A 27,636-nucleotide genomic window follows, 5' to 3' on the forward strand; every position below is an offset into this window, starting at 1 on the left:
TTTGTGGCTAATATGTCTCAAGCTCCATTAACACTGTATCTTACATTTCCCAACTCAATTGTGCTTCGTTATAAGACCCTCCATACCTATTGTTTTTTGTAGGTTTGAAAAAGTACCCTTTTTTCACTTTAACATATGGAGAATAGCAGATTCCATTAAAATGTGACTCTAAATGATACTGTAGTTTTATCTTTCCTTACATTGGTCTTTGGTTTAATGTGCAATTTGTTGTAATGTAATGTAATAATAATGAGTAATGATGCCTGCCTTGTTTCATGACTTCCGGAAAAAATATATTTTTGAATACAACAGGTTAAAAATACACTTTATCTATATTTATTGTGTGGGGTGCTGGGGGTGTAGGCCAACCAAGGACAGGATCTAGAGCAGGACAGGACTATAGATTTCAGACCGGTACGAGTGCACCCGGCCGTCATTAGCAGTGGCATCACGTCCATCCCGAGGCCCCTCGCTCTTTCCCCGACCCCGTCCTTCACCTCCCTGGCCTGGAGATGGAGAGCTGGCAGGCTACATTTAGACACACATAAAGGTTGCACAGGTCCATACACACATACATGCAGACACACATAAAGGAGTGAGTATTAAATTCAGCTCTGAAAGACCTTGGTGATGGGAGTTAGAACAGCCCTCCTAGACAGGCAAGATCGATTAGAAGTCTGCTCTACTCCGAGCTGCAAGTGTGGCATAAAAAAAACCAAAAAACCTCACATTTCCACTGCTGAGCTACACCTGTGTTTTATCTCACATCACGCTATGATGAAACTTAATGATGAAACTCTTTCACTCGTCACCGGCTTAAAGCCTGGTTCTGCTGCCCTCCAGTAATAAAAAAGTTGGTGCAGTGATGTAGAAGTGTACTCAGGGTTTGGTCAGTGCACTCTGACATCATTGGTGGGTGTGGCCTGAAAGGTCAATGAGATGGTTCTGAGACAATGACAGTTGAACAAACAATTCAATCAACTTCTTTAACCTGAATTTTCACTGTGGCTTAATGTAAAAACTCTAAGACCATTCATGACATACATATATATATATATATATATATATATACACATATACATGACTGTTCATAAACCCCTTCCCATTCCTTTAATGCTCCAATGACAGCATATGAGAAAGAATTGTGACAACCTTGGACAACTTAAAAACATGATGCAAAACTGTTAAAACATGATAGAAGACACAGTGCAGTAGATCTCAATGTTAGCTCAATTTGAGCTAGGAGCTTGAGCTAAGAGGAGAGAAATTATTGGACTTATATTTCACAAGAGGCCCGAAATATGAATCAAAGTAATGATAATTGTCTTTCCCAAGTGTGTGCTAATTTGTTAGCCAGAACAACTTTACAAGGCCATCATACTATATGTGAAACATGCATGTAATGTTCAGTGGTGTTCAGTGAATTCCTATGGTAAAAAATGAACATTCATATATTTTTTGTGTGTTAAAAGTCATTCCTCAATACAAATGTTCAAATGAAATCTGGCAGGTTCTGAAATTTTATTTTTCGTATTTGTCACATCCTGTGTGTGGAGGAATTAGTGAATAATTGAATGAAAAGATGAAGAAATCTTTTTCCTCCAGCCTGCTTGTTCTTTTGGCTGATACAATCAATATGTTTTTCTTAAGAGTGTTGTATATTGCAGCTTTAACATGAAAACCTCTGGGAGATTCTAGAGATACATAATCTGTCTTCCTAAAAACAAACATTCCATGAGATTAACAAAATGAAGTGTGAAGTATATTCTTGTACATTCCTGTAATAAAACTAATTCCTATAGATATTTCCAGACATCCCAAGACAACATATCAGATTCCCTGGCATTCCCGTTAAACGTTCCTAATGTTCCAGAAACTCTACAACCCGTGGGAATCTTAAAGCACTTGAAGGCACCAGGCAGTGAGCAAGGAGTCGAGGTGGTGGAAGCAAAAAAAAATGAAAGAAGCGGAATGATAATAGAGGCACACGGCAGGCCCAGAGATGATTAATACCATTCTCCTCTCCCATTTGCTATTCATTAACTCACTGTCTACCATAATGGCCTGAGCTCAAATGAAAGGGGAGGGGAGAGGAGAAGTTCAGGTTGGGCATCATTAGAAAGAACGAAGACGGAGCGAGAGAATAGGAGGAGGGGGGGAGAGAGAGAGGGTGGGTGGGAAAAGAGCGCTGATTAGTGCGGCGGTTATCTACATCTTAATCAAGCCAAGTATTGCTCTCTTGCCCTGAAAAGGCCGCACAATGACAAAACACAGCACCATTTAGCATAACAGTAGTCTATCCACTAGAAAAGTCTATCAGAGCTGCTGCTGGAAAGTTATTGTCCACATCTTGCCGAATAAATATTAAGATTGAAATGCATAGTATAGTCATTTTTAGAGTGAAAAGAGCTTGTTAAGGCCAGAACAAAATGTCAAAAAAGCAGAACTGTAGGAGTGGGTCTCTGTGTTTAAAAAAAAAGTATTTTGTTCCTTCACTAAGCCGAGAGCGCCTCGAGGGAGCAGGGGAAGTCAGGTGGATTGGATAAAGAGACAGGGACGGTAGATAACAACCGAGTGAATGTGCATTTAGAGAGGCGTAACACATAGTGTTTCAGTTATGGCAAAACTCTGGCAGAGATAAAAGCATCAGGCATTATGAATCCCTTTCTGCTTATATACGAATAAAAGGTTGAAAAAAGACGGACACATACGCAATTTGATTTGGAGAGCTGCTGCAATGTGTTTCGATCTACGTCAGCGCTAACCTTATAAAATGGGAAACTATTGAACTGATAGAGAGAGGATGGGAAGAAAAAAACAAAAAAACAACAAAAACCCATCCAATAAGACAGCACAAGAGCCGTGACTGATAGAGAAACACAGGAAGCCTGTCGAGATTGAGTAATTATTTTTGAAAAATGGAAAATAAAGAGTGACAAAGAGGGATAGAGTGTGAAATAGATAGAGGAGGTGAGTGAATCATAGCAAAAACAAGCCTCAGATTCTATACATTCACGCAAAATACATCACTTTAAGACTCCCTGAACAAAATGTACTATCAAATATTCTGTTAAGTGACTTGAACAGACCAATTGCAGTATGTGCTTGTAAGGATAATACCTCCAAGAGATGTGTATGTCCTCACACTTGAATCCACGTCGATATTTTATATTGTAAATGGGAATGTCATTATTTTTAGCAATACAGCAGCGTTCATATTTAATATCCTTCCGGCACTGTGTCAGTCCCTTAAGTGCATCCCGGCAGATCCGATAGCATTGCCAAATGCATCATTATGTCATCAGTATCTCTACATGCAACTCTATAAGACAGGATGAGTTTGTAAGGATAGTGGGCATACATGAAGGTGACCTCGCTTGAGGCCTTTTGCCACCATGAATGGTATAGGTACGGTAGAGTGAAGGTACTTTATTAGATTTAGTCTCTGCGTTTAACCTATCCTTAGTTTTAGGATGAGCCTGCAGCCACTATACACTGCCCTGGGACCTACTCCAGTTCTATGTCAGTACCTTGGTCATAGACACTGACAGGAGAATTAACCTAACATACATGTTTTTGACAACAGGAGAACACCAGAGCACCCAGAGGAATCCCATACAAGCACAGGAAGAACATGCAAACTCCACATAGAAAGGCCCCATCAGTGTATCAAACCCAAGACCTTCTTGCTGTGAGGCAACAGTGCTAACCACTGATCTACCCCAAATTGAGTACCCACTTTAGATTGAGAAATATGGTTTGTGCATCTACCACCAAGACACTTTTTCCCCTTCTTTTTCCCAATGACAACATGAATGCAGGTCAACTATAGGGTCAAGAAGGTGAGGCAATGTTTTCATAGCCATCATGGCAATTGAATGAAGTACATCCCAATAGAGAGTTTTATGGGTCCAACTGGTTTCTAGAAAGGAAAACCTGACAGGACCCTCAATCGGCCCAGTCTAAATTATCATTGTCTTACTTCAGTTGGAGCGAGCAGACTCACTAACTGCTCTGATCGCATGGTATGTCATAATTATATAGGAGAAAAAAATGGTACGTTTTTGGAGGTAAGATGGGGAGTGTGAACTGTAAGGTTCAGGACAAATGACACAGCTAATCACAAATTGGTCGCACATCATGCCGCTGCCAGTGTTGCCTTTGTGATGACCCCTCTGAGGTGTCATCTTCGGTTTGATGTATATTCACTTCTGTCTGTCTGCTCTTATCTACAGGTGGCTCATTAGACCAACTGGGAACACCTGGTGCCAGTGTTCTCAGGTGATAAAGCCTGGCCAGAGCTCGCAGCTTCTCTGTCTGGCTGACTTATCACTCTGCTGCTGTTTTGTTACTCTCCCTTTTGATTTCAACACACACTCAGCATCACATACACCACAGATCCCAGTGACTTCCAAACATCATACCATAAATACTAAGTTATCACTTTAATTTTGGTTAGTTTGCTTAAATAAATAGCTTTTGTTAAAACTTAATCATGATGTGTCTCCATTGTACAACACGTTTTTGGTCTTTTGACGTCTTACAAAAAGCAGTGTGTAGTCTGGGTCACATTTCAAATAATTTTCATATGATCCAAAATTTTAACAGAGCTTTGTTTTTCCTTCCTTCTTCTCCCATTAATCATCTCACAACCTCTCGGATATATCTGCTGATCCTTTGGAGGAGCCCGAACACTAAGTTGGAAACCACTGGACTAGTATATAAAGTAGTTCAAACTAATTCCACCACCTTTAGCAACAATACGTACAGCAGCTTTTAACATCAGTCCTGATACAATGTCTGGACCTGGATGAAAATATATAATATTATATTGAATAGATGGTGCTAGTTTTTGAATGAAATGAGCTACAGCACTCACAGGTTTGACAGACATTTAACTGACAACACAGGTGTTCTAACCACGAACACTTGTGCTTAGCTAACAGCATAGCTAACAGGTTGTCAGCTAACTTAAGGGCTACATAACGTGTTGCTGTCTTTTCAGCCCCGGAACTCCTGACAGACATTTTTCATTATTTTGACTTTAGCAGTGTGCAATAACATGAAGGGAAGCCTTAGCTTCTGGTTACACATATACATGAGATGTAACCTGACTGGCTTTTCACTGACGACACTTTGAAGAGTGTTAAGAAAGGAAAAGTCCCCATGAGATACTGAAAGAGAGAATTGAAAGTGGTTTGTGTGTGGTTTGCCATAAGCTACTTTTGGGGACAAATTTCAGACTTGGGCACTAGAAAAAAAACACCCACATTGCAAATGAAGTAAACAGTATGTAATAAATGTAATAATGTACAATCATTTATTGTGGGAACAGCAGTGATTCCCATCTGATGCATCTAGGTTGCCAAAGTGGTTGTACTAAAAAAACACATCCAGGGTTGGCAGGTCTGAAATCCAGATGTTTGCTACTGGAATGACAGCTGTCAGAAATGCTGCACTGCACTGTTACAACACTGTCTACACAGTGTTTCTTCCTGCCATATGATCAACACTGCCATCCTATCTCTCTATATAAAATAGTAGTATATAAAATACAGGCCGCCAAATAAAATATTATAGGAAACTATGTTTTCCTAACCCATATTCAGATATCTAAACCGTCTCATTAATTTTAATGCATGTCTTAATATATGCACTGTGCTGTAGGTGGTACAATGATGGAAAAAATGTCAAAAATAGAAAGAATACAGAAATACATGTTTGATGAACACGTGGTCAGGACAGCCATAAGTGAAGGTCTCCTGCTGAGAATACCTGCTGCTCAGTACAGACATGTCAGACATGCGGGGGCGTCAAAGACACTTCTGCACAGAGTTTCACTTCACATCCTGAATATGAATAACAATTGAAATAAAGCATAAAGGGACCAGCGTTCATGTAAAGGTAATATGTAGGAGATGATGTTGGTGACATGGTGAAGAACAAGAGTTAAGGTAACATGAATGAAGTTGAATTTAAGGGTGTAAAATATGATCACGGGTCTGGTGGAATTGTTCTATGGTCTATTTTGGATATATTTAGGTATATGTTCTAAAAGTTAATATAAGCATATTAGGTTCAAGTATGTCAATGTGTTTGTTTAAGACCAGTTTTCTAACCTTCTCCTCCATTCCCCAGTAGATGCAATAACAGCAGTCCTGAGAACTATGATCCTGACCTCTTCCTGACTCCGAATCCCCATCCAATATTTATATTTACATATATTAGCAGCTGTAAATTGCAAAATGTAGCCTAAAGCCCCATTCGGACTGGATTTATTTCTCTCGGGGAGGTTTTTCACCTCCACCCCAGTCATAATTACAACAGTAATCATCCATTGTACTTCTGCGAACTCGCTGCTCCTCCTGTAATTTAAATCTCATCCAGAGCAACGTCCTCATATTTAAAGTGGATCTTAGAGGGGTTTTTGTCAGTGTGAAGTGTTTCTTGTCTGTCAACCAGCTCAGTGAGAGATTTAGCTTTTATGTGAGAATAGAACGAAGTTGAATGATTCTGCTAATACGATAGATGGAAACCATAATCATAACATCATAGATATTTTTAGGAACCGATATAATGATGGAAAGAAATAAACCATCAGGAGAACAACACCCCCAAAATGCATATGTATGGACTGCTGTTCTCTTTCAGATCCATTTTAAAGATGCAATGTGGAAGAATTAGTGACATCTAGTGGTGAGGTTGCATATTGCAACAATCAGGTGGTCACACACTAATTAAAACATACTTGTAATTGTTATTGCAGACTCCAAACAGAGTGGTGGAAGGACCAAAATCCATTGTGAACTGTGGCTGCACAATATGAACATGAGTACGGCTGCAGGGAAAGAAGCCCATAAATGTAATGTTGGCTAATAATCATCCAAAACATTTAAAATCCACTGGAATATGTAAGACTCAAAACCTCTGTCAAGTACAGCCTTGTTGCTGGTGTGTTACAAATGTACCATCATTGGCTACTGATGAGGAAATGTTCCTCGTTAAAGATTTCAACAACCCAACCCTTATGGCTCCATTAGGGCCAAGGGGTTGGGGTCGGGGGGGGGGGGGGGGGTTGAGAAAGGGCCTATCACTGGATTACTTTGTCATGAAAAAAACTTTAAAAATGTGATGATTCTCAGGCAAGTTCTGAAGCCTCTTTTTTTCTATGATTTCTAAGCGGATTTACAGAGGTTTATCAGCGATGGGTGTAATGATATATAATGAGATGATGATGATGATGAAGTGTAAGTCCCACTGAAAGATACAATATGTGTTTCATCTCAAAGTGTGAGGATTTGAGTTAGGAAGAGAATGAATTTTGACTCTAATTCACCTCATCCCATCTGAATGGGTCTTAAGACAGGCATCAAGAAATCAAAGCTTTCTAATAATGGTTTCTTCTGGTGTTTTGGGTGTTTTCTATAGAATACCATGGTGTGTTTGAAAGGTTTTTGATTTGGGCAGCAGGTCTTTGCATGAAGTTCAAACAAAGCCTGTTGAAGCTGAACGAACAGCAGCACCTCAGAGGTGTGATACACCAGAGAACTGATAGTTGCTGCCAGTGTGAATATCATTAATTGAAACGGTTGTTGTTAATTTGTTTGTGCCGCTCTGCCGCTCACTCGCAACATTGCGCCTTGGGAAGGTTTTTGTGTTTCCAGGTTCCATTCAGCAGGGTATTTTTGGCATACCAAGCGGAGACAGAAGATCAGAAATAGATGATGCTTTATTTACTGGAGCTGATCAACTTTAAAAAAAAAATTGGCCCTGTTACTGATGCTGCAGATTGACTCCCAGCATCACTGAGAATATGTTATAAGCAGCTTCAGAGGGTAATTAGTAGGATTTATTTGTTAGATGATAAAAAACTAAACACAAATCTTCTTCCAGGTGATGAAGTTAAAAGTACCCTAAGCAATGCTATAACAAAAACCCTCTTATATGGACAATGTTACGGACATCATCTTTTCTGCAACCAACAAGCATGCATAAAGTAATTTCCTCTGTGTTCACTGAGATGACACCACTGCTGATTCTGACTGATTTCCAATACACATGTTCCACAGCGGAGCTTGGCGTTAGTGAAATGTCAAAACGGTTTTGGCACACAGTGATTGAATTAATTCAGTGTATTAAAATGTGTGGATTTGAGCGGGAGATTAACTTGTTGCTTGTGCACAGCTGTGGAAAGAAAGAGCGAGAGAAAGAGAGAGGAGAAAAAAATAGCAGTTTATCCATAAAGAAACACTGCTAGGAGGTAGCAGAGCTTTCTTCAAAGCCAAGCATTTCACCTACCTTCACTACAAAAACAGTAATGCGTCTTGGGACTGAGTCTAAGTGCTGGCTTATATCTGTTTTGTAATGCCCACTATCTTACAAATAGCGAGGGTAGGATAAAAAAAAAACAAAAAAAAACGGTGCCATTGGGTGAAATGACTCCTTATTATGTACATCTCCCCTTTGAAACACCGAGCCCACACAAACAGGACTATCATTACTCTACCATCAGGGTCCAAAAAAAGGCTCTAGAAGCCAAAGTAAAATGACTGGGTGGGTGAAAAAGACAGAGGAGGAGAGATGAGTGTGGATGGAGCAGGTTTCGTCCCTGCTGACGGATATATGAGTGAGGGGCCTCGGGCTTGCCGTCAGCCGCTATGATGGATGAGAGATAAGTAGTAAAAAACATGTAGGTTCATATTAAAATCATGCAAGCTTCACGCAAAGGTGTCACAATGTGAGCGGACACAGGTATGAAAAGCCCTGGTGTTCGACAATCTGGCTGCTTTTAGGTCATCGTAGTTATGTCATCGTCAGTGTTCTAGTTGTTGTATTATTCACATTGGTGCATATTAATGACCAAATGGTGGAGAAAGCAGTCAGGAAGCTGTTTTTATAAGTGGTCTTATGCAAAGTTTTTTGGCTTTGAACAAAACGAAATTGCTACTAATTTCCTGTTACTCAAATGAGATGACATTTTTGAGATGATGATTATGATTTCATGATGAACCTCTATAGGTTTAGGGTGCTTGCAAAACAATGTAACAAAATAAGAAAGCCACCAAAAGCACTGGATCCTACAGTACATTTCCCATAATGCAACAAGTGGCATATTTTTCCTAGGCCCTCTATACATAGTAGTAAATGCACAAATCTTCCACACTACACATCCACAGTCTTGTAGCATAGAATTTGTATGCAAAATGTGTTATCCCCAAGCCCAAAGCGATGACATCATAGTGATGTCACCAGGATGTCCCTACAGAGCCACAGAAGACATGACACAACTGCGTTCACAGGCCAGGCAGCACTCCCCATGACTACAAAAACTGACTTTTGGTGTAAAACAGCGGAATTCCCCTTTAGCAGCATGATATTAATAATAGAGCGGTGATCTCATGAATACTGTTTGGATGAGCATCTAATGAATATGAAATGACTAGTGTGCACAGCCCAGTTGACTCATTTTATGGCAGAAAACACAGCTTGGCGTGGACATGGACGTTCTAGAGATGGATTGGTGTACAGTGAACACATGAGGATATCTTTGGTTTGAGCTGTACTCGTGCTCGCATGCCAGAAATGAAAATTGAAAATTCTGGCGTGTCGCACACATGTCGCAACGCCAGAATTGTGCTCGTTTTCCATCACACGCACATCTGCTGCTCCCAGAGCTTCGATCCCATCCTGCACCTGCACAGCTGAGCGAATGGATTGATATCTACAACGTGAGAATGTGTGCCTGTGTTTCCTCTTTCATCTCATCTGCCAGTCTGTCAGGAAGCTGTCTGCTCTTGTCCCAGCTGCCAGCTCCATGCCCCCCCCCGCCCCCTCCCTCCCTCTCCCTCTATCCCACTCCAAATTAATGTTGGTGCCATACCCACTGTGTGTATCCATGTGTGTGTGTGTTGGTGAGGGATTGTTGGTGTGACAGGCCTGCCAGTTACTGCACTCTAATTACTGGCTTGCATGTCTAAGTTCCGGGAAGTCTAGTAACCTTGTTAGGTTAAATAATTCGTCTTCATCAGCAGCGAAGACTCACAGAGAGTCCCAATGGACACTGGCTTGACTTCATCAATTATGCCCGCCTGATTTGGTTAGATTGGTCCCATATATCTCAACACAGGTAGCATTTGGAGGAATTATCGCAGAGCCGATGACCCACTTAGAGCGGTATGAGGGAAAGTCCTCTGTGGATACAGACATAAGGCTCCCTGATAATGATGTAACAGAGAATAATCTCTCCATCACTTACAAAAAAAAGCTAATTATTCAATTAGAGTTAGACCAGCAGATTACTTTGCCAATGCTGAGAGGTCATCTTTGATTAGAAACCCGTAACTTCATCTGATTTCCTGAAAATGATGAAGTCGCTCTGATTATATATTTACTGTATAATTGATGAAAACTGTAATTATCATCTGTGGGAAATCTTTAACCCTTTAAACAACCCTATAGACTCTTTATGGGGAAAAAAGTAGAAATCTAAATGATAATTGTAGTTGAAATAATCTTAAAGCAATATTATGTTTTTATTGGCCAATAGGGGGCAGCCAAACAGCTATAAACACAACCCTGACATATTAATAAAGTTGTTATGGCTAATATGTTAGGCAACAGTTGCTTATTTACACATCCAGCAAATATGGAGCAACATCAGCATTCACTTGAAGTCTTGTTTGTGTCCACATGATGAATGTTATGCTGTGTCTCAAATCGTATACTTCTGTACTTACAATTAATAATTTGAGAACTTCTCCACACTGAGTATGGAAGTATGCACTAGAGGTTCCTGGATAGTACATTCAAATCGGTCAAAAAGTTGACTGTGGAACTATGGACACTTCTCAACCTCTACAGTTGCCATGTAGGCTATGTAGCAAATGTTCAAACTGGAAATGGCGGCTGAAGACTTGGTAACTATGGTGATCATCGCTGCATTATACAAAAGTAAATTATACATGTGTTTTTGACACTAAGCACAACTATACTGTTGCCATCAGTAGGTTTGTTGTGTTCATTTAGCAGTCTGTAATGATTTGGTACCACGAACGATAGCGCTAATGCTGACACTAGCTTGCTAACTAGCTAACCGTCATTCCCGATAAGCGAACAACAGTTCACTAACCTATCGAAATGTGCACACTACACAAGTAAGTACACAGTTGTACTAACAGAAGTCTAATATTCACTCTTTTCTGTTTTTTTTGGCCCCAAAACTACAAAAATATGTATCTCTAAAGCTGCTAAATACAAATTCTAACTAGTAAGACTGTCAAGTGGTTTGATTACTTTGTCAATCAACACGTTTATTATTAAAATAATTTTATAAGATGATTAATTCAATCATTTAAGCATTTAAAGTGCCAAACTCTGGTTCCAGCTTCTCAGTTGGATGATGTTTTTTTATCTTTATAAATTATCTTTGGCGTTTGGATTGTTGGATGGGACATTTGCAGACGTCATCTTGGGCTCTCAGAACTTAAGAATTTATTCATGAGAAAGATAATGACAATAACAGTGAGTTGCAACCCTAGATCAGCTATTACCAAACTGTTTCACAAACTCAACAACAAGAGTGAAATTCAGGCTAAAACTCATAATCACAGAAAGCGGTTTGACACATTAATAAAGATGAACATCTGAAATGTAGCGGCCACTTTCCTTTGGAGAACATCAGTAGCGCCTCGTCCCTGAAAGCCCCCTGTCAGCTGAGCCCTAAGACTACACAGCCTCCTCCCTTGAGATGTCATTACCGGCTCTTTGAGGAGGGGATCCATCAGTTTTCAAACAGGCTGGAAAGGCTGCAAACAAGCTTACACTGGACAGAATCCAACTAAGATCACATGATTTTTCAACAGCGGAGAAATCAAACATCCTGTAAGGATTAATAAAGTTAGATTATTCTCCCTGTAGCCATCAAAGGACAACACAGGCCTTCTTTGCTTCTTGCTGTGGCAGCTATTTGTAAAGGAAAAGGTGGAGGCAGTCCTGCGCATCATGCTGTGTGTTGTCCCGCTACCTGTGTGTCTGTGCTGTGAAATCTGCAGGACAGCAGTAAAAGTACTTACTCTGACCCACTTCCCTGTGTAAACTCTATTCACACACTATTCATCTCTCTCCCTCACCCAAAACAACCCAAAAAAACCACAATCTAGCAGTACACGCTCCTCTAATCTAACACAGGAAGTGAGATGTCAGCGTCTCTGTCCACAGCAGCAGCCGTCTGTCAGCTGCAGCGGCCGGACTAAAACTTCCTTCATCACTCTGACTGACTGTCAGCTGAAATTTACTGAACCAAAATAGTTTGCATGTCAGCTCCACGGGAGGAAATTGACAGGGTTTGTATTTGGATATTTGTGTGTGATTTAAACAGCTGTCTGTGCACATTACGCTTCACTAAACGCGACAGAAATGGACTCGTAGCGTGTAAAAAAGAAAAAAAAACGCAGGGGGTCTCTGTTAGATGCCTGGGATTCAGACTGGATTGATACAATTAATAAAACGCAAGCGAATCTGTTCTGGGAGATGCGTGAGGGACGGATGGCCAAAACACTTTTATAAATGCTTTCCGTGTGAATTGGCCATATTATCTCAAACCAGAGGCGTGACGGGGCCGTGTTGAGGCCGAAAGCAACCCGACAGGAGAACCACGCCACATGCTGAGAGGCAACACACGGCTGATTGAAGTTCGCCTGAGAGAATGCACAAAGCAGATAGATGTGAGGAAAAGTTGCATTTTGTTGTTAAATCAAGTTTAAACTCACAGGAAAGAAGTCCAAAGTACAACACAGTGCTAGAGTATAGATCCATGTGATCAAACAGCTGATATTAAAATGTGAAGTCATAGGAAAGTGTCAGTTAGAGAATACACTTGACATCATCTACATGAGGTTTTTTTTACAGTTGATAAATCGGCTTTAGCATCCTCCATTTCCTTATGCATAGGAAAAAATGTTTTTAAAGCTGCAACGATGAATCAATTCATTGATTAGACAATAGATTGTTCAACTGTGCAACTACTTTGGGACTTTTTTAAAAAGAAAATGCCAAATTCTTTGATTCCATCTTCTCAAATAGTAATATTTTCTGGTTTCCTTAGTCTTCTATGACAGTAATCTGAATATCTATGGCTTGTGGATTGCTGCTTGGGACAATTCATTGGCTTTGTTCACCATGTTTCAACTTTTTCTTACATTTTATAGACCAAAAAAATAATACATTATTCAAGATAGTAATCAGCAGATGGATTTTGTGCATTTCTTAAAGACAGTAAAGATGCAAACACATTATCTATCAGAAAAGTCTTTTTGATTATTATGTTTTGTATATTTAACATAAACTATATGTTTAAAGCAGAATAAATATAATACAAAAACTATGTAATCTACCAGAAGGTATCAGGTATCTATAATGAAACTAATTTAATGATGTTCAGTCATAGAATTCAATTTCTGTCATACTCCATATTATTATTATTATTATTATTATTAAAGCACAGTAACCAATTTTATCATAATTAGCTCAGTTTTTTGTCATTCTAGAGACTAAGTGTTTTGCTTCAGGAAACATTGATAAAGAAAAATTTCCCTTTCAGAAACATTGCAGCAGCTTTATAAGTCACTGAATATTTATAGGCCCAGCAGAATCCTGAGGTTGAGTTGTTATCATCATCATATTGAGAATTCAGTGTTTATACAAAGAAAAGGCTGATCCTGTGTGGCAGTGCTGGAGTGTCTGTTTCCACTAGTTTAGTTTCTGTCATGATTAAGTTATGAAACAGTTGAGTTGAGTTTGTGGCTGTGTTGATGCTGCTGTATTTACAGCTCTGATGGATCTGATCTATTGGAGTGTCTCCATCTAATAATCAGCAATGGGAGACCAATGACGGTACACTTTATCCCCCACATTACACTGTTTATTTCATATTTGCATCTTTTATCATCCAATTTCCTGTCTTACTAACTAACTGATACATAACTTGGAAAACTATTGATGCTTTCTAAACACATCTGTGGTTCAAAGTTTGGTTTTGGCACTTTGTATTCTTAGACTGGGTTAACCCTTACATACTGTTCATATTCTGACCCGTCACACAATTTCCTCACAATTAGTCTCAATAACAGACTTTTGAAGCACAAATCATTCATAAACACCTCATCAGTCACAGATAAAGGTGATTTTAATCCTTAATGAAGCAGAAATGTTTAGTTTTTAATCAAAAAACTATAAAAACAAACAAATGATATTAAATGTGAAGAATTAACATTTTTTGACAGTTCCTTCTTTGTATGTTAAATTCATCAAATTTAAGCCTAAAATAATAAAAAAAGTATTTTTTTAACTGATCTCAAATGTTAAAATGGGTCAACTTTGACTGAACAGTATGTAAGGGTTCATCTTGGTTATACTGTGAGGAGTGTAGAATATGAACAGTAAGGGTTAACATATTAAACTACTTTATATGAATACTCTTTCTAGGTTTCTTGTCCAGATTATAACTGGCATGTAAACACACTCATTTCATTATAGTAACATCTGTATTAAAAAAAAAAAAAAAAAAAATCCCAGCAGAATTTCATGGCCACACTGAAGGTACATCAGCCATCTGGACACCAACAGTCATGTCTTAAGGCCATCTGGGCCACCGTACCCTGAGCCTGGCTCCTATCAGGACCCCTCCCTGCTTCCTGTCCTTCTTCTTCTTCTTCTTCTTCTTCCTCTCTTTCTACTTCTTCTTCTGTCCCACTTCTTGTGCAGTTTTTTTGTCATTGAGATTCTGGCCCACAGATGGTTACGCCACGGCTGCTGGCTCCGACACAACAGCGCTACATGTCCGGCTATCTGCTGCGGCTCCGGAGACATGAGAACAATCCCTCAAGCTTCCTATTCCCCCCGCGTCGCCCAGGCAATTAAAGCAATCTCCCGCCTTGAGAAGTGAGAAGAAGCCTCAGTCAGATGACGGTAATTGCAGTTTTCATACGCGGGGGCCGCTCACTCGCTCTCCCCTTTTTTTTTTTTTTTTTTTTTTTTTGTAATGCGGCGACAACCTCGAAGGTTCACCCAACCCAAACTCGTATCTAATTAATTTGAATCGTCGATTTGCATAATTGAATATTTACGTTATTGTAATGCGTTCCAACCTTCGGCGACTGACATCGGCTTGTGTTTGCAGACTCTTGCTTGTCATGCCGTCGACTCAACACTATGTACAGCAGCAAACACTGGTACATGACAAGAGTTTGAATGTGACCCCGACATACACACATACACACACACACACACACATACACACACACACACACACACACACACACACACACACACACAAGCCAGGAGTTACTTCAAAGCCAAAAGTGTCACTATAAATAATGCTCTGAACAAAAGAAACCTTGATATGATGTAATAACAGCATTAACATGTGAACTCCAGATGTTTCACCACTGCTTTATTAGTTAACTACTGTAGATAATGTCACATTATCCACTACCATGAGACTTCCAGTTATTCATGTGTGAAACATTGCTGCTTACATATTGACTTTCTGCTACATTGCACCAGTTGTGGTACCATGCTGATCCCCTGTAGCATATTAACACATTAAACGCTATTTGCCAGCTCATTGTCACAGCTGGGGCCCAGTTGTTTTCTGTGGCTCCCCTGCACTTGCTGGTGTATGCTAATTATAATGTGTAAAAGCGCTTATGATAATAACATAACACTTGTGGTGCATGTGTTTCACCGCCAAAGTGTTTTAATGTAAAGGCGGCGAGGCTTTTATTGTGTAACAACCACAGGAAGTGTTGGCAGTGCTAATGAGGTTTGCCAAGGCTGGGATGTTCATTGCAAACCCTTAGCAAAAAGTAGTATACTTGAAGTTAATTTTATCAAGTATGCTTGAGTGTAAGTATAAGTATAGCAAGTATACTACGGACCATGTACTTGTAGTGTAGTGTAGTGTAGTGAAAGTATACTAATTTAATACCTCTTCGGACTTTTTAAGTTAATAAAAGTATACTTTAAGTATACTTCATAAAGTCATTTTAAGTTTACAAAAGTACACTTTCAACTATACAACAAGTACACTCATCTATATACTACTAGTGTACTAGGTATATACTGTACTTCTAGTCCACATTTTAGTTTATTGAAGTATACTTAAAGTATAGCACAAGTACACTCTTCTATATAGTGCCATTGTATTAGTTCTATACTATATGATGTTGAACATATAAGTTTATAACAGGGGTAATACCTCAAAGCTAAAAACATTTTTATTCTGCTAAATTAAATGTAAGCACGAGTCAATGACTTGGATCAAGATTTACTAAGTATTAGTACTTTGTGGCAGAAAGAAGTAAAAAGTATATACTAAAGTACAAGTATAAGCTTTAGTATTAAAGTATAAGTGTAAGTCTTAGTATTAATGTACTTTTCAGTATAAGCCAAGTATACTTCACTATACTATTCTTAAGTATATACAATATAGTATATAAAAAGTAAACTTCAAGTATACTGTCTCAGTTTTAGTATAAAATAAGTATACTTGTATTACACTTGAATGAACTACTTTTTGCTAAGGGAAGACTAGACACTCTCTCTCTATATCAAAAGCAGGAACATGTATTGAGCAGTTGGGTAAATATGATCTATACTCTGATGATAGGTGAGATATGATCAGAGCGGCATCACTAAGCAACCGCAAAAACTTCCCAGAAATTCTGTGTGTTTCTGTACCAAAACAGACATTCATCAAAAAGAGTTTGCCCTAATTTACTGTGAATTAATGCGTGGGGAAAAAAAGGAAAGAGGGAAGGAGAAAGAATAATAATGCTCAAGAGAACTTCATCTGAGCTGTTGGGTCCTCACTATAATTTGATGAAGTGGGGTATCAAAAAATAAGTGCTCTCTAACTCACAGCACATTGCACCAATTTGGCAATTTTTGGACTAGTTTTCTTCCAATTATTATTTTTTTTACATGCACACTTCATGATAATGGTGCAGATTTCAGTACTAGTCTACTAGACATTTTCTCTGAAGGACTCCAGATACGTTGTGATGAATGTTTCTCTTTTACTTCATGCCAGCGCAGAGAAGGACACATATGAAGTAACACAGTCATGAAGTAATAGAGTACATAAAGGAACCAATGTTGACCTCCTGACAAATACAACACAGTCCATTCTACTAGCAGATGTCTACCAGGAGTTCATTAAAGTCACTGTGCAGCTGTGTGTTCACCACAAGATGCTTTCATCTTATAAATCAAACCTTTCCGTATATGACAGTACTTTTAATACATGTTCTGTCTAAAAAAAATCAATTTTACTATGTACTATTTTAAAATGATTTGTATTTTCCATCTTATATTACATTAATGTTTCTTATTCTTTCCTCTTTCTCTTTTGCTCTTTTTTTAAAAACACTATTATGTTATAACTGTTATCTTATTGTGAAGGATGTCATTTATTTTATTGTAAAGCTATTTAAGCTGCATTTCTTGTATGAATGGTGCTATACAAATAGTTATTATTATTATTATTATTATTATTATTATTATTATTATTATTATTATTATTATTATTGTAGTAGTACCATTATATCAGCCATCAGACTGTACAACACCACAGCTCCCACTACCTCCCACTCCCACTAATGTATTGTGTATATATATATTGTTTATTGTTCATAGTATTTAGATATTATTTTATTGTATATAGTATTTTATTTTATTTTATTTTTCTGTCACTGTCAATTTTTAATTTCACCCTATGGGGATCAATAAAGTTATCCTATTACTTTGTATTGGATCAAAACCCAATTTTGTGCTATTGCCCAATCTTAACTTGCAGTGTCTTATTCACAGTACAAGGAACTAGTAAACTGGACATTTATTCTGAAATTGAACTAGCAGAACCATGCCCTCATGTAAACCCCTGGTGGACACAGTTAGCAGCGCATCTGCTTCACTGACTCAGGAGCAGAATAAAATCCCCTCGGCTACCTGCAAACATCTGCAGCCAGTTCACCTGGAAAACACCCAACAACACACACAAGTACACACACCTCTGGGATATCAAACAGAGGATATTAAAGTCATGTACAGAATGAGCTTAAGCCACTGGTTGGCTGGCTCTCTGACTGATATCTGATTGGCTGGCTGAGCTGGGGCTGGGCTGGCTGGGCAAACTGGAGGATGTGGTTTTTCCCTCCAGAGTGAAAGTACAAGCTGGCGGGCCAACAGCTTGCAGTTTGTTGTTCTACCTAACACTCCCTGTAATTAGGCAGATTCGAGGCTGCCAGTAACACACACACACACACACACACACACACACACACACACACACACACACACACACACATATATATACACACACCAACCTCACAATGCTTGTCAAATTTCTTCATCTGGTTCATCGGGACAAGAGGGAGATGTTTCTTCACAAACAATAGAAGAAGAAATACCTCCCAACCCCAAATTCCATTTAGCGCCCCCGTCATGACTTAACACCCTTTTTGAACAATAACACACCAGCTGCCAGTGCTGTCGACCGTCACAAAGCGTCGCGTCGTTTATTCCTCGGCGTGCACCTGACTTCAAAGTGCAAAAATAACAAAAAGCAGGAAGAGAGCCACGTTCCCCCCACCCCCCCCCTACTCCCACCCCGCCACCAATTTCACAGCGCTAATAGATTTCCTCCCCGTTGTGTTTGTTTGAAAAATAAAGCAAAAACCAGGACAAAAGACACCTAATCCTGTTTCATAAGCACTATTCGGAAAAACGTAGGAGAGAGGAGGAGAGAGTGAGGACTCCAAAGTGATTACATTCATTAAAATCTCTCCAAGTAATTGCAGCTCATCTATGGCAGTAAATATTCAATTAATAGCGCCTTTTTAATAACTTTGATTTCACTGCTCATAGCCTTGCATAGTCTCTCTGTCATTAATTAAAATTTCTCTTTGGAGGTCAATTAAATTTCCTTTAACTATTCATTAGCCATAATACAGGGCAGCACCGAAATCTATTAAAGTGGGAGTTCATCTTGCTTCCTTCGCTGTGTGTGTGTGTGTGTGTGTGTGTGTGTGTGTGTGTGTGTGTGTTGTGAGAGAGACAGGGGGGGTTGAGGAGGGTTAATCTTTCCCTTTGCCTTCCTCCTGGACAGGACGTAAGGTTTAAGCTCTCGGTGTGGCGAGCCGAGAGCCGAGAGGAAGCTCTTTACTGGTCTCCGTTGCGTGTTTGGCCAAGGCTGACTGGCTGCCAAACAGCCAGAGACAGAGCGGGGATGAATCAGCACTGACAAGGTGAAGCCAGCTTCGTGTTCTGCGCCTGACAGCTCAGGTGCTCAGAGAGATGGAGACACAACTGATTACATTTAGGCCACTGCAGAGAGAGAGAGAGAGAGAGACCGAGAGAGAGAGAGAGACAGGGACGGAGACAAAGCAAGAGAAAGAGAGAGAGAGAAAGAAGGAAGGAGTCCAAATGGTTTTTGGACTGTGGAAAGTTTTCTCACATGAGACAGTTGGTTGGGTTTGTACAGCTGTCTATGTGAGTGCTATTAAACCTGCTAAAAGGAGTGATATAAATAAATGATGAAAATAAGATTAGCTGTTTCTTGCTTGTAAAATGTGGAGAAGTCATGGATCTGTGTGTAGTCATTTTGGCTTGGTAACTTGTGTGATTGAAATGATCAGTCAGACTTATATTAATTCTCTATAGTCTTAATCTCAACCTTCACTGACTGACAGCTACTTCTCACTTATTCTGTATTCTGTACGTACTCACACTGTCCCTCTGAAGAAAAACAGCAGCATCAGTATTATATATAGTTTATGTTTATATTACTGTGATTTATGAGTCCTGTGGGTCTGGAGCGAAAGTGGAAGTGGTGTGATGCTGTGTTAGAGCCAGAAAATGTGTGTCTGGAGGCAGTCAGAGTGGTTCAATCTGTTCACAAACTGTTGGAATCTGTTATTAGAGATCACTGTTTGTTTCCTACCATTAATCATAGCGATGAAGGTAACCTCAACAAAGTAGATATTATAAACCAAACCACAAACTTTTCTTAACCCTAAACACATTGGTTTTCTGTCTAACCAGACCTTAACAAGAAAGGTAGATCAGGAAATGCCTATATGACTCAAGGGCTGCAACATCATTATCTAGTCTGTCAGTTGTTATCTCAATTCATTATCGATTGGTTAAATGTTTGGTCTATATAATGCTAGAAAATGCTGAAAATGTCGATCATTGTTCCTCAAAGCCCAAGGTGACCACTTCAAATATCTTGTTTTGTCCCGACCAACAGTCCACAACCCAGATATATGAAGTTTACTGTCATAGAAGACTAAAGAAGTCAGGAAATATTCATATTTATGAAACTGTATTCGGAAAATGTTGACTTTTTCTTCTTAAATAAATAACTGAAAACGTGATTAATAGTTGGCAACTAATCGAATAATCAACTTTTTTTTTTTAATTTTTGCAACTGTATGTGACTCATTTTTGTAACTGTTAGCACTTTTTAACAGATGCAGGGTTGGCTGTGGATTGTGGAACAAGACTGTGGTCATGCCAAAGTCTCACGCTTTTCTTGACTCAACTATCCACCAAAACCTTCCTAAACAAGACAGAAACAGTAAACTCCTGTGGTGAAATTCATTATTTTGAACCCCGTAGTCATAATTAAATCGGCCTCTGGGGGGCTTTAGGTCATTTACTGATAAACACATGTCATTTTTGGGGTGCTTGTTGAAATGACTCTACTTTTTCTTGGACGAATAGCATCAGATTGATCCAAAATGAATTACTGAATTACTTGTAGAGCAGTTGCATTGAGAGCTTTGTCCCTTTCTCATTGTTTGAGATGCAGCCCTAATGAGACCTTGTAATGCCCCTGTCTGATTCCATCTGATTCATCCTAATAGCAGTTAGAATCTGCAGGGTACTGGCTCACTGTTCCGTCCTTGAGGGAGCAGCAGGGGAGCCCTCTAAAAAAAGGAGGAATTGTTAAATTTAATTTAACTTCAAGTAAAGATGACACCAGTGAGATAATCTATGGGTGACTATTCTTATCATTGGTTTCCTGATTATCTCTTTAACATTCTTCAGCAGTCTTTAAGGTTTAATACTATATGACAAAACTCTGGCATTAAGAGGCCTGAGGACCATGACCTGATCAAACAGAACCTTGAAGGGTATAGAATTGGCCTGTTTGGGGATCTAGATGAAGACATTTGAGCTGCCCCTACCATAGGTGGTCCACTGCAATGCGTCCTATATGCTCTATCATTGCCCATGGCTAACCCTGTACTCACTGCTGGCATGCAAACATAAACTAATCATAACATTAATCTCACCATGCAAATGTGCACTTTTGAAAGCAGACCATCTGTGAAGGCTTCCCAATTAGTTGCTGTCATATGGCACTGCAATGGAACAGATTTCTAATACACACTGTCCTTGGTACACCACTGTACAGGAGACAGTAATAAACAATGTGGTCGACTAATCCCATATCATCCTGCAGGATTTCATCTGTAAAGCCCTTAAGATAAAGTTAAGGCTGTTCTAACCATTGTGCATGTCTGAATGGGTGAGTCGTTCTGTGTTTTTATCTCCAGTGAAGCATTCGTTAGATAAATAGCTTACATTGTCTGGCAGCACAAACAGCAGTCAGGAACATCGATCAGGGTTATACACCTTATCAAACTACAATAGCGCGGAAAGAACGACCAACACAATGGCGACACAGCACGAGAACCGAGACACGACTGGCAACAAACAGAATCGACAAAGCCTCAGCATCCATCAAGCTGTAGTAGGTGTGTCTTTACCTTTCGTCCGCCCGTGTTCAGCTTTATAGGCGTGAGGAAGGGGTCAAAGATCATGTGGCTGGTCTCGATGTTGACCGGCGACTGCCTCTTCCCAACCGAGCACAGGTTCCATGCCGAATTTACCAGCCCCCAGAATGATGGCACTGCAAGACAAAAAAGACAGAGTGGGTGTTCAAAAGGGTGATCATCTGCACCGACCAGATAGGAGAAGCATTTCTACAGAAAGGTCACACAGTGACGGCCAGAGTTAGAGCCTCAGCATTTTTCGGGAACTCAGACCTGCAAGCCTCGCAGTGGGAGAAATGTAATTAGCAGAGTTCAATTGATGTGAGCATTCGATGGCCTGTAGTGATACTTTAGGATTAAACCTGCCAATTGCTCCTAAATGATGTTTCATGTTGATGTCTGAAACAATGTATTCATTTTTTCATGTCACCATCAATATGCTCTATAGCAGATAAAGTGTATGTCCTCTCCGATACTTATGGTCCATATTGAATCATATGCTCCTATCTTGTGCAGGAAAGTAGTAAGAATATAAATGAATACATGCACACAGGGAATATTCAACATGTAAACAATTTGTCAGTTAATAGATAGATAAAAAGAATGCAGTTTAATACAGGAACCCTACAATAATATCAGACCCTATCTATGAAAAGGTGTTAATTCGCCTTTATGGCCATTTTGGAGGCTGTTGTTTGAGCAAATTAACCCTAACCCTATACACATAGATGATTTTTATATTTAATGCTCTCTATTCAAATCAATGAGTGGAAAACACTTGTCAGTATATAACCCAATAACCTCATACAGTTCAACAGCACTGTAAACTAAGGAGGCCTGTAGAAAAGACATACAGCTATAAAACAACAAGGTACGACAAAAACTGAATATTAGAACATTCATGAAGGTATGAGTTATTGTGGGGGGTGGGGGGTGTGGGCTGTTGCATACCATCAGACTGTACAACACCACAGCTCCCAGTACCTCCCACTCACACTAAAAAGACTGGGGCTGTCCTTACTGTTTTATCCCAGGAATATAGCACACTTGTATAGTATCAGGAATAGATATAGATTCTTTTATACAGACATTGTTTATTGCATATTGTATTTTTATCACTTTCAACATTATGAGACTACTGTTGTGTCAATTTTGAATTTCTCCCTAGGGAGATCAATAAAGATACCGTACCTTATTAAAATGCATTATTTTTAGCTTGGTGTACAGACTGTTTATGACATACTTATGAGTACATACAAGAAAAATATTAAAGAAAGGCACTTTAATAGCCCTTTTTAAGAGTTGTATTATCGGATCATTGTAAAAGATAAAGAAGGAATAAAAGAAACAGAGACCACAATGCATGAAAAGAACACAAGACGTACGAACCATGACTTATAAAATCAAGAACAGTCAAAAGAAAACAAAATACTGTTTGAGAGATCTGTACTGGTTTGGCTTCTTTGAGAGATGAGAAGTAAGTGGAGTAGTTGAGTTAGTTCAATAGAAGTATCACACATTTGCAGGAGTGTATTTCCTATCACTGCACTGTATCATATACCTCCAGGTTATTACTGTATAATCAACTAAAGGAATGGTTCAGGATAAAGGGATATTACAGCAAATTTGGCCAACCCACAAGAGACAGATTGGTTATAATAAAATGTAATGCAGGTTTTCTGTCTGCCTTGCAGTCTGCAAGCCCAGACCAAGTTAACCCTGATGATATCACTATAACATCTGTAAGTGCCACTTGCCACTTGACAGTTTCCTATTAAGAGATTTCCACAACCACCATTGCTACAGTAAATATCTAGTTAATAAAATGATCTTATCCATTAAAATACAGGTGAAATTACAGTGTTCTTAGCAGATGTTTCTGTCTGTTCTTACCATTACTAAAACTACTCGTCTCTTACCACACCATAGTCTGCTAAATGTACAGCATAAAACATTACAAGGACAAGTGGAAAACCACAGTAATAAATGGAGCACTCTATCAATCCTGTAGAAAGGAGCCAGTCACCTTGCATGCTTTCTAGCATTCTATTCTCAACTATTTTTGGGATCCATGTCACACTACAAGGCATTTAATTCTGAACATAAGCTCCCATGCGCCCATATCATCCATCTTGAAGACACAGCGGCATGGATTGCAAGTCTCATGCTGCAGCCGGCAATGTCAAGATGAGAATCACGGAGCTTAGTGGGCGAAACTAATCTGGAGTGACTTTTAGCAATTTGGTCAAAAGCTCCCTCTGAATGGTTGAGATATAACAGAACAGAGAGAGGTGGAATCAGGCTTTAATCAGCTAACACATGTAGTATAAGACTGAGAGGACATGCTGGCACAGTGAGAGAATGTCAGCACCGTGGGAGTGATAGGCATCTCAGCCAGTCATTTTCTTATGTAAGACTTGGCCACCGGGACTAAGAATTCAATTCCTTCGCAGGGTGGGAAGCAAAGGCTTATCACCGGTAACTCTAGCAGGAGACACTTTTTGCTACAAGTATCTGCTGGTGCCTCGAGCAGCGTTTTCCATTTAGGAACACAGTATTATGCAGAAAATGAGTCACTGGAATTGTGCAATACAAATTCCGCCGAGATTTCCAACAAAAGCAGAGATAATTTGAAAATATGCAAATTCGGGATGAATCACGGGGGGGGGGGGGGGGGGGGGGGGTGCAGACACGACGCAGCGTGAATTCAAAGCTAAAGACTCAGCAAGTCAAGCGGTCCAACGAGGCTCCAAGCCACGGAGTTTGTTTGTGGATGCTCGAAGACATGCTCGACGGAGAAAGCACTACATCACTGTTCAAATAAAAGCGTGGAGTCAAGAGAAACAGGTGGCACTTTATTTATCATCCTTTCTACCGTGAGCACGGTGTTAACTGGGGTATGTGCTCATTTCATGCTGTTTCCCCACAATGAATAAATGTCATCAGAGAGCATGTATCCAAAGTAATGCAACAAATACAAGTGACTAAGCTCTCTGAGATAGAAGAATCATGTTCTTACTTTACTTACTTTACTTTTTAGCTGAGCTAGTCTATACTTTTATATCAATAATGGGTTAAGTAGCACATGTAAACTAATATCCAGTTCTGCAGTTCCCTAAAGCTTGAACAAACTGCTTTTTTGTGTCTTTCAGGTTATTGTTTTGGTCTCATAGTTTTGAGTCACTCTTGTAAAGCTATTTTCAGACGCAGCAGGTTACTATTTTCAGTTAAAAAGCTCTGATAAACTTACTGTGCACTAACTGTCCAGTAAACAGCGGGTAAAATTAAGCAACGAGTTGGTGGAGCCCAAAACAGAGCTAAAAGGAGATTGGATATTGGACTTATAGTCACCAGCTGGCTCGAAATAGGTATAGCTGCCTCAGTAGCTGACTGTTTGCTAGCATGCTCAACAGATCAACATTATAAAGTGATAATATATTTGTGTTGTGTTTAAAGTTTGTTATTCTGCTTCGTCAAGTGACCAAAAAATCAGTTCACGCTGCTTTAAAGCTTTCAAATAAGGTATATGACCAACTTGCTCATTTAAAGTGGCATCATGGGTAATTCCAATTGGTTATGGTAACATTATACTCACAAATTAATAAAGAAATCAAAGAAAATAGTAACATCAGTGGAATAATGTTGAACAGGACAAGAAACATGGATAACATGCCAGGTTATAAACAAGCCAAGAGTTTTACTAGATTATTTAAACCACTTCATTTAAAGATAATACTAAAAGTTAGGGCATCTAGAATGTTGCTAACAATTGCAGTTTGGGTGTCAAATGTTACTGTTCACCTTTGTTTTCTTTCTCAAATAAGTTCAGATAAGCTGGTTTATTTAATGTCTGTCTGATCTGAAATGGGAACAAACTTGGAAGTCAGTTTTGAATCCACTTGATTTAAATGGAGAGGGACAAAATCACAAACTGGACTTGACAGAAAGCATCTCCATAGTACAAGTTGAGACCTTTCATTGCCTATTAAAAGGTGTTCATTTAGCCTATCTATTATTTATGTAATCACATCAAGCAGAGTTAAGTCAGTACCTTGATACATTGAACTAAAGTTGCAGTTATGTTTCATATCAGGATGAAATAATCCTTCACTGGAGGATGACAAATAGGTCTACTGTAGATACAGTGTGGTGACTGTCCTACAGACATAAGTTACAGCTTACTGTAAGACCTTAGTCACACAACACTGAGTCATACACCACAGTAAAAAGCTTTGCTCTGTAATCCTGCTGAAGGTGGGAGTTCTTTCTGTGTCTAACTGTCAGTATTTTGACTTTATTACAAGTCAAAAAAAAATGTTGACTCGAGACACTCTAGAGTACAACAGTAAATACTGCTGCTTTATGAAATAGCACTTAGAACTTGACCTCAAATACAATGCTGGACTTCATGCTGACTTTCACTGAGTCCTTACACACCGGGGGGGGGGGGGGGGGGGCAAGTTTCTGCATCTATTTATGTCAGCAGCTTTGCCTGCTGGCCCAGCAGCAGCAGCAGCAGCAGCAGCACGGGACTAGATGTGTGGTTTCTCACACTCAAACAAGCCTTTCTCCATTTTTGCCATTTGTACAGCCGCATAAAAAACTTTGGCAGGCCGGCCTCTTGAGCTGTGATATTCATGAAAGGCCTGCTCACTGAACTATAATGTTTGACTGAGATGCAGCAGGGCTCCCTGGTGATTCTGGTGAGCTTTGTGTAACATATCAGTGGCAGCCAAAGGCCAACATAATACAGATTTCGATGGAGTTCGGGAAGTTGTAATAAACCTGTTCCTATAAAGTTCTGTAAATACAGATTAGTTCAAATAAAGGAAAAACCTGAACAGATGGAAGCATACAAATGCAGACGTTGGACTAAAGTAGAAGTGAATCCTACTATGGCCTTATAGTCTCCAGACTTTTTAGGGCAGCGTTTTAGACAGTGATCTCCAACACCTACCTCAAAATACCAAATGACTGAATGTCTACTGGAAGATTGTTGTTCATCCCACCAGCAGAAGTTCAGCCTTGGAAAATCGATGAAAAGGAGTGTTCAAGCTGTTTGGGAGGATCATGGTTGACCAAAACCATCCAACCCTTAAATTTAAGATAACTATAAAATGAATGACATCTGTCCAGTCAAACTTCGTCAGCAAATGGTCCAAACTGCAGCAACCCTGACGGAAGGCATTTATAGTCTTTTGCACCCCTTCCAACCCTCATGAGTTTTTTAGGATTAAGCATGGAGCATTGCCATTGTAATTTTAGCATTTTACTAAGGTGCTAATGAACTTTCAAAATCAAGTTGGAAGTTATTGGTGGTAAGCCAGTTTTGTTTTAAAACTCGACTACTTAGACAATGTTCAGATCGACAATAACTCTGCATGAAATGATGTAGCCCTCTTTTTCATTTAAATTTGTTGACACAGTGGAGGTGCCACCACTGCTACCTGAAACAACATGCCCAACCAACGCAGAGCTAATTTCAGTCTGAACGTCACCAAACTCCTTTTAATAACAAAGGCCAATTAGATCAAGCCATTCATCAGGAACTGTGTGAGTACATTTTAATAAAGCCACCCATCAAGAGCAATTTATTTCATTTCCAAGTTCCCAATGGTTTCATTTAACCATTCTGTCTATGAGAAGAAAAAAACACAAAACACAATGGCAAAAAACATTGACTATGGGTCGAGTCATCGTTTGTTAAAGGAAGCATTGAATTAGGACAAGTGGAAGAGAAAGAGAAAGAGAGACCTCTTGTGATGCAAAAATCCTTCTTGAAAATGACAGGAAA

General features: G+C 39.4%; 1 protein-coding gene across 1 annotated transcript in view; it reads right to left on the reverse strand.

Moving 5' to 3' along the window:
• The window catches only part of ca10a (carbonic anhydrase Xa), a 240,071-nt gene that overhangs the window by 112,963 nt on the left and 99,472 nt on the right, over positions 1 to 27,636 (reverse strand). Inside the window, exons 3-4 of the mRNA XM_053341436.1 lie at positions 21,817 to 21,979; positions 19,164 to 19,180 (exon numbers count right to left, since the gene is read on the reverse strand). Of these exons, the coding sequence (XP_053197411.1) occupies positions 19,164 to 19,180; positions 21,817 to 21,979 (180 nt within the window). The remainder of the gene's footprint in view (positions 1 to 19,163; positions 19,181 to 21,816; positions 21,980 to 27,636) is intronic.

The sequence above is a fragment of the Scomber japonicus genome, chromosome 20 (assembly GCF_027409825.1).
Source record: "Scomber japonicus isolate fScoJap1 chromosome 20, fScoJap1.pri, whole genome shotgun sequence".
Taxonomy (NCBI): Eukaryota; Metazoa; Chordata; class Actinopteri; order Scombriformes; family Scombridae; genus Scomber; species Scomber japonicus.